The 8,320-nt window shown below is 42.4% G+C and overlaps 1 protein-coding gene across 1 annotated transcript; it reads left to right on the forward strand.

Moving 5' to 3' along the window:
* Positions 1 to 396: 396 nt before the first annotated feature.
* Positions 397 to 6,613, forward strand: rab5b (RAB5B, member RAS oncogene family). The gene is made up of 6 exons (XM_044017311.1): positions 397 to 480; positions 1,486 to 1,793; positions 3,260 to 3,411; positions 3,498 to 3,620; positions 5,216 to 5,309; positions 5,834 to 6,613. Exons 2-6 carry the CDS (start codon positions 1,628 to 1,630, stop codon positions 5,962 to 5,964), a joined length of 666 nt encoding a protein of 221 aa, XP_043873246.1. The 5' UTR covers positions 397 to 480; positions 1,486 to 1,627; the 3' UTR covers positions 5,965 to 6,613.
* The last annotated feature ends 1,707 nt before the right edge of the window (positions 6,614 to 8,320 follow it).

Genomic DNA, 8,320 nt, shown 5'->3' on the forward strand with positions numbered 1-8,320 from the left:
CTTCTCTGGCCTGCTCTTGCGCCCCCAGCGGCTTGGAAGTGACTTGCATCAATCACAGTCGTTCATTCTAACGGAAATAAACGTGGAATCCAAAGCCCGGAAATGTGATTTTGCGATAGACATATTCATTTTTAAGTCATTTTTTACTTTAACGTTTCGATCCTTTTACATTTGCAACTGATGTAATAAAAAAACTGAACGTGAATTATCATTTATTCCAACATTTTTGGAATTTCTTCAGTATTCAACTCATTCAATAATAGTTATGTGCATATGTAATACTTACTTGTTATTTTACGTAACGGTTTGGCGGGTTCTGATTGGTCTACGTCGTCTGTCAAACCTTGTGAATGCGGCTTGACAATGCGTCACTGTGTGCGCATGCGTCGCGTTTTACAGGAAGTGTGTTAACCAGCTGATAGCCAAACTGTCAACAGTGGAAGCTGCTGTAGCCGCGGCGCCGAAACCACCACATCCACGGTAAATATGCGACTCCCCTCCCCGCGGCACAGACATGTTGTTCGGGCGGAGAGATAGCGACAGTGAGTTCGGTTCGGCGTCGAAATCGCGAAGCCTGGGTCCATTTTTGGTCTCGTCCCGAGCTCATGATCGCTGTCCCGTTAGCAACGTAACGCCGTAGAAAAAGGCTGCCGATGTGGTAACATGTATGACGGCAAGAACGACAGACAGCGCGGACAGCGTGAACGAGCCAGTGACGCATCTGTGGAGTCCGATAATAATGGACGAATTGTGTCTGTCATTTTATTTAACGTGTAGATAAATGTGGACGTGCGTTCTTTATTGATCCCAGAACTGGGACATTCTGTTGTTACAGCAATGCTGCTGTTGTTGTTGTTGTTGTCAAATGTTTCCCAAACCTTGAAACTGTGTTCTTAAATGTCTTGTTTTTGTCCCCAAAACAACGATGATTCCGTTTGAATGATTTCTTTGTTTATGTGGAGCAAAGAAATCCAGAAAATATTCACATTTAAGAAGCTGAAAAATCACAGAAACTAGAAAATATTGGTAGTAATCAATTAATAGTCAATCCTTCGTTAAAGCCTTAATACTGTTATAAAGGTAGTTATTGGATGGATGTGTCACTTTGTAATTAATCATTTCCAGATAATAAAAACAAAACAATGCAATGTAATTAGCAAAATGCTAAAGCTACAATTTCACTGCTCTATTTTTATCTTTACAAACATCCTGCTTCATCATTCTGCTTAAAAAAATGATCCAGTTCATTTGTATTTAGTTGTTTGGTTCCCAAAATGTTTCCCTAATATCACAACGTTCTCAGAAGTCTTGATGTCTTTGTTTTATGGAGCAAAGAAACCTGAAAATATTCCCAACATTCTGGTTTCTTTGCTCCATCATGTGAGAACATCATTAACTGATCAACAGATTCATCGCTTCTGAAAATAATCTCTGGTTGTAGCTCTAGTATCTCATGAACTATTCCCCTCTGATGTCTTCACACAGATAAAAACAGGAGAAAAGAGAGGTCAAGAGGTCGCCGACAGTGAGACTGGACTGCAGTCCGTTTTTGGAGGAGCGTTGACCACAAAAGCTCCAGTCTCCGCTGCAGGGAGGACGCCCCGTCCCCCGGCCGTCCCGTCCCGCTATGAGCTCCAGAGGGAGCGGAGGCCGCACCAACGGCTCGCTGCCACAGACCAAGATCTGCCAGTTCAAGCTGGTGCTGCTGGGCGACATGGCCGTGGGCAAGTCCAGCCTGGTGCTGCGCTTCGTCAAGGGACAGTTTGACGAGTTCCAGGAGACGACCATAGGAGGTGAGGACCAGATGCTTTGGTTTTTTAAATAGTAACTGTTCATTTTTTCACCACGTTATCCTCCATGTGAGGGTCACAGGGAGGTGTAGCCAATCACAGCGGACACAGGGTGAAAGGCGGGGTCACAATGAACCTCATCTGCATGTGGGAGGAAACCAGAGTACCTGGAGAACCTGGAGAACACAAACACACACACACATATACAGGAAGAACATTCATCAAGTGGATTGTCCAATTAACGGGGAGCAGTGGGGGATTGGGTACTTTGCTCAGCAGTACCTGGGCCTTTGACCTGGCGGGAACCGGCAACCCCTCTAGTTTCCAAGCCAAGTTTCCTTTCCACTAGGCCACAGGGTGTCCAGCAGTGGTTGAAATAACATTAAAGATAACATGACAACACCAGGGTTTATCAGACTCAAATATTGAAAGATGGCTTGAGGAGGAAGAGAAGGAGGAGGAGGAGCATGAGCCAGCATTTTTACACCAGAGTTCAGACTCGAGTCCTGGAGAGAGTTTTTGTGAGCGCTGAACTCGGATTAAAGCGCTCTTACATCTTTGTACCATTAAATTATTGAGGATTGTGTAACTCGAGATTATCAGAGGCTAAGACTGACACACACACACACACACACACACACACACACTATCATTGACAGTTAAGGTTTTCTTTGTTAACCACACCAGTTCTCAGGTGTTTGTTTAAGCAAATAACCGCAAATAACACATTTTAACGTTAAATCGTTACATGCAACAAAAGCAGTATTTACAATTTAATTACATTTTTTTTTAGCTGTTTTAACATAATAACCTCAATGAAACGGACTAAAATATAAGCCTGTTTTACAAACGTGACATTATGTGGCAACTTTTCCATTTTCTGAGGCCGTTTCTCGTCTTAAATCAGATTCTGCTGAGCAGGGGTCAACTTGAGGTCACCTGTGAGGTCATTGTTGGCCAGATAAATCTAGTATGAAACACCCTTAGACCTCATGTCCTCTTGATTCCTGGTGTTGAATCGCATTTGTCTTTTTTAAAAGACAAATGCTGCTGTCATTCAGACTGCTCGTCCTTTGTGTGTGTGTGTGTGAGCTTTAGCCGTGTCTTTGTAAACGTCTTGTTAATGTGCTTACTTCCCCACTCCCTCAGAAGACCCTGCATTCTGTTTGGCCTAGTTAAATAAATAAATAATCAATTAATTAAATATTAAAGTTACCTTTAGATTTTGCAAGGTATTTCCACAGAGTAACAGAATCAGGTTATTTACAGTTTATAACCTCATCAAAGCAAAAACACAGTGTCATTATCCACTAAATATTCAAGTGTGTGATTTTATTTTTGGGCCAGACGACGTGTGCATGGTTGAGTAACCGGGTTAATAATAACTGTTGTACCCGAGTAAACACACTGTTGAGTGACGCCAGGTTTGACGATCAGCGCTCACCTTGTTGCTGTTGTTCTCCTGTCAGCTGCTTTCTTGGCTCAGTCCGTGTGTCTGGACGACACGACAGTGAAGTTTGAGATCTGGGACACCGCGGGTCAGGAGCGATACCACAGCCTCGCTCCCATGTATTACCGGGGCGCTCAGGCCGCCATCGTCGTCTTTGACATCACCAAGCCGGTACGGTGTTCCACACACGATCTTTCATAAAACAAGACATTTGAGTACATCCGCACTTGAACCCGACCTGGGTTTTGTTCTTGCAGGAGACGTTTGAGAGAGCCAAGGCCTGGGTGAAGGAGCTGCAGAGGCAGGCCAGTCCCAACATTGTCATCGCTCTGGCCGGAAACAAGGCCGACTTGGCTGAGAAGAGACTAGTCGAGTACGAGGTAAGGTTCCTCCTGGAGTCCTAAACTAATCGTTAACAGATGATAACAATTGCGGATGGGAGTGGGAGGCGGCCTGTAGTCTGATAAGATACACAGCAGTATCATCAGCGTAGACGTTGCCGCTTCTTCCTCGTCTTGGTTTCTGATTGGTTGGTGACTCTAAAAAGAATTTCCACCCGGCCAGTGGAAGTACACTTTGAGCGATTGCCGATTATGTGGGGATTGGACTCGGATGTTGACTTTACGTAGTGTTTAGCACCAAAAGTAACCTGGTTTAGCAGCTTTTCCCTCTTCCTTGTCTCTGATTGCATCGTATAACCAAAGTTGCTTCACACTAGAAACGACTTCAGGGTCTGCGACAAGTTGGGAAGGCGTTGTGTGTGTTTATATGTGTTTAATGACTGCTAATTTGACTCAAACTAAAATACTCTTACGTCTTTGTGGCTCATGATTGTTGACGTTTTTTGTTACTTAAAAGTTTCAGGAGGTCGGGCCAGTTAGCCACAAGCACACAGACCCACACTGATAGGAAACATTCAGTTGTCAGGTATTTTCCACCCTTTGTCTTTGGTTAGAGAAGTGTCAAACACGGCAGTATCATCAGCGTAGAGGTTGACTTGACACAGTCACCTGGTTTAGCCTCGTCCTGGTTTGATTTGTTGTTATGACTGCAGTTTCTGCAGACTAGAAACTAGATCATGGTCTGCGTCAGGTCGGGAAGGCTCCGCTGTTTCTATGTAAACATTACATATTTAAACATAAACATTACATATTCAGCGTCTCTGTTTGATCACTGGGTCGAGGCAGGTAAAGAAAACAGACTCCTGACTGACACGCATCACTGTGTACTCTAAACAAACAGGGACGTGATGTGAACAACACAAATGTTTTATGACATAACAACATATAACTTAGATAGGTTTTATTTCGTTTGTGATGCAATGTTTTTTTCCTTTTTAAAGTGACGTATTTAAGGCACATGCCATCGTCCCATTTGAAGCTATTATTGTTTATATTTGTAAAAATATAAAAAAGTACCAGTTTTGGTAAATTCTAAATATTCATAAACAGATTAAAGAGCAGGGGGCCCAGTACTGACCCTTACACCACACAGTATTTTAGCCCAATAATTAGGTTGACGTCGACGTCTTTAACTCGTGGCCAGTTACCGTTCATTAGCAGATAGTTAGCTATAGCTAAAGGCGTAATATTTAAAGTCGCAGACACCTGCTGACGCCTTTTTCCGATGCGTCACAGGACTCAGTCCAATCAGAGACGAGGACAGGAAAAGGCGGCAAAAACTGAACAGGAAAAGTTCAACGGTCAAACTGTAAACATCTCGAGTTTGAGGCGAAATGAAGAGAGACCGAGTTAAATGGCTGATTGTGATGTAACATCACAGATGCTAACTGCTATAAAACACAGTGAAAGATGGAGAATGCGTGACCCACACTCCCTCCACCTCCCAATGCTAATTGTGTCATGATCATAAGACAACATGTCATGTAGTATGAACGTAGCTGCTTCCATTAGCCACAGTCGCTAACAGCATCACTCTGACCTTTGACACTCACTTTTTGTGTTTTTTGTTGCAGGAAGCCCAGACGTACGCCGAAGACACCGGACTGCTCTTCATGGAGACGTCCGCAAAGACGGCCATGAACGTCAACGAGCTCTTCCTGGCCATCGGTGAGCCACTTTCCGTTACAATTCTCATCAGCTTTTTATCCACAGGAAGTGGGATTTCTGGGCCTTAAAATGCTGGTGTGGAAAATAGCGTTTAAAATAACGCAACTTTGGGAAAACAATGTCATGTGCTATAGGTCCACCTCTTCAGAGTTTGTACACAGCCGTACATGCTCCACATCTTCTTCTCTGATTCTGATGCATTTTAGTAGCAGTGCTACAGCGCTACACACAGGCCTGGCATATGTACTCCAGCTTTTCAAATGCTAAATATCCATAAACACATTAAAGAGCAGGGGCCTCAATACTGATCCTTAAACCCTGTTTACACCACACAATAAGCCCAATAATTAGACGGAGGTTTTAATAAAAATGACAAACTCTGCTATTAAATGATGCTTTTGATCCATAATATGTTGAATGATGATTTCTTTGTGTTATGGAGCAAAGAAACCAGAGAATATTCACAATTAAGAAGCTGAAACAATCAGGAAAACTACGACTTGACAATTTTCTTCACCCCGCAGCAAAAAAGATGCCAAAAACAGACACCCAGAACCCGACACACGCAGCGCGGCATCGGGGAGTCAACCTGCAGGACCCGGACGCTCACTCCACCCGAGCCTGCTGCGGTGGCGGCAGCAGCAGCGGCAACTAGACCTCCAACCACGCCACGCTCCACCGACCACCGCTCCACCATACACACACCACAGCAGCCCCGAATATCATCAACGCACAAGCGCCGGAGCGAAACAACGAGAGGCCCGGTATCTACTCACCCACCCCCTCTCTATTCATCCTCCTGTCAAGAAGAAAATCAAAGAGGAAACAGAGATGGAGCGAACGACAGTGAGGAGGGGAGGAGCCTGCTGTCGTATTTGGTACCTATTGTAAACTTTCTTTCGTTTAAACTCTTTGCCTTGCAACGTCTCAGTCAGTCACCCTGTTTCTTTGTGTTTAAAAAAGAAAAATACTGTACAGCCTGAGCAGAGCGGCCATGACAGAAAACCATAAAGAAGTCAAACTCCTCCTCCTCCTCGTACCAGAGCTTGTGTCTGCTTGCTTTTGTCTCCTCCTGATCCAGAATCAGCGAGAAACCCTGCGTTCCATTTGTAGCCGGAAGTCGGAAACCACTTCCTAAATTGAAGAAATCAGAGCAACCCTGACACAGGATTCAAAGACAACATGTCTCTTCTTTTTTGTTTCACAGCAAATCAGTCGCATGCACGCGTTCATTTCCTCGTTCGCTGTGTTTTTGACTCACGTCTCACTCACTCACACTCACAATTAAACATAAATTCTAACGATGGAATGTTTCCTTTTTACGTAGTTTTCCTCAGTTTTTTTTTTTTTAAAAGTGGTTTGCTTGAGTGAAAATGATTTTTTAAGCGTGGCTGTAGGAGGTCATGCACTCTTAGCGCCCCCCTGTGTTGAGAACGCTGTCTGCTTCAGTCTACAATATCTTAAGAATATTATTGCCACCTTATATTGACCTAATAACCCATCGACGCTCCCACACCAAAGCTCATAGAGAAAGAGACACACACACACACACCCCTTATTTTCTCGATTCGGCATTTGAAATCTTTTGTTCTGATTAACCTCAGTGACACAAAGTGACCACACGAGGCAGCAGTAGACCAGCAGCTCCTGTGTCCCCCGCAAGCTAAAAATGACTGGTTTTCTCTATGGGCTTTGGTGTGGGAGAGTGAGTGGTTTACAAACTTCTGTGCAACAGTGAGTTCTATTCATTCAGACAGTATTTATGTATTAAATGCTTGTAAAACTTGAATGACCTAAAATCAGATGAATAAAATATCGGAGGCCGGTTTCTTTTAGACAGGAAGGTAAGAAGAAGAAAATCTGGCCATTTTTGTCTTTTTTTAATGTGTCCGTCGCCTGTCCCCGCGTCCCGAGGCTGAGTTTCTGGCAGACATTTTAGTCTTGTGCTTCGTAAGCGTCGTAAAAGCTTGGCTGAAGAAATGAGGAAAGAAGTGAAAAAAACAAACACGCAAGAAAAAAGAAAACAGAAGTGCCTATTCCCGTTTCCTTTTCTCCGGATCATGTTCAGGACTTTGTTTGACGCTAAATAACAATAACCCTGTCATTAATATTATTATTAGGCTCTACTGTATTGGCTTTTTGTATGGATGTAAAGAGAACTTGTTGAATACACTGTATGTTATATATAAATATATTATTGTCTTGATTTTAACGAAAGTGTACGCTGAATGTTCCGGGAACGAATAATCGAGCAAACACCGCTTTATTTCCCACAAATTATTTAACTTTAAATTAAATTAAATTAAATTAAATTGCGACAAGACATTTTCCAACAAAGCTAAAATCATCTGCTCCCCTAAAAAATAACACTAACATTCATGTGTTCATTCTCCAGCAGGTTCAGTGTTCTACTGTCTGTGAAGTGTTCAATAAAGCTGTGAATGAATGGCTCTGCTTCCTGTGGCTGTGCAACTGTGTATGAAGGAATTAAACAGAAAAAGGGGTTAATGTCATTTTTCAAGTCTCTTTAATTGTTGCCGTTGTCTTCAAATTACAAACATATATATATATGTATATATATATATATATATATATATATATATATATATATATATATATATATATATATATATATATATTTTTTACACACACATATGTGTGTGTGAGAGTGAAATAAAAAGCAGGAACTCAAAATAAAAAAAAATCCGTCCTCTAAAATTTAATTTTTCTTGGGTTAAAAAATATAAAAACAACGTAAATTCTCACAGGTGTAAAATTCTGTGTAGATAGAAAATGATGCAGAGACTCGACGCTCGTGTCATGTGCAGTTGTTAAAGGATCAATCTGGGATTCTTTAAAAAAAAAAAACTATTCTCCCGCGCTTGTTTTATGGGGCGTTCATGATTAACGGGGACGTAAATCTGTGGTCTGACATCACACTGAGATTTAATGTGTGACATTTTTTACACGTCCAGCAGCCAGGGAAAGGAAAATGAGGTTTTAGCCACTTT

This window comes from Solea senegalensis, unplaced genomic scaffold (assembly GCF_019176455.1).
Source record: "Solea senegalensis isolate Sse05_10M unplaced genomic scaffold, IFAPA_SoseM_1 scf7180000015295, whole genome shotgun sequence".
Classification (NCBI taxonomy): Eukaryota; Metazoa; Chordata; class Actinopteri; order Pleuronectiformes; family Soleidae; genus Solea; species Solea senegalensis.

Coding starts and splice junctions, on each gene's coding strand:
- rab5b (XM_044017311.1), top strand. CDS start 1,628: ATGAGCTCCAGAGGGAGCGGAGGCCGCACCAACGGCTCGCTGCCACAG. Junction 3,412..3,497: donor TCTTTGACATCACCAAGCCG/GTACGGTGTTCC, acceptor TTGTTCTTGCAG/GAGACGTTTGAGAGAGCCAA. Junction 3,621..5,215: donor AGAGACTAGTCGAGTACGAG/GTAAGGTTCCTC, acceptor TTTTTGTTGCAG/GAAGCCCAGACGTACGCCGA.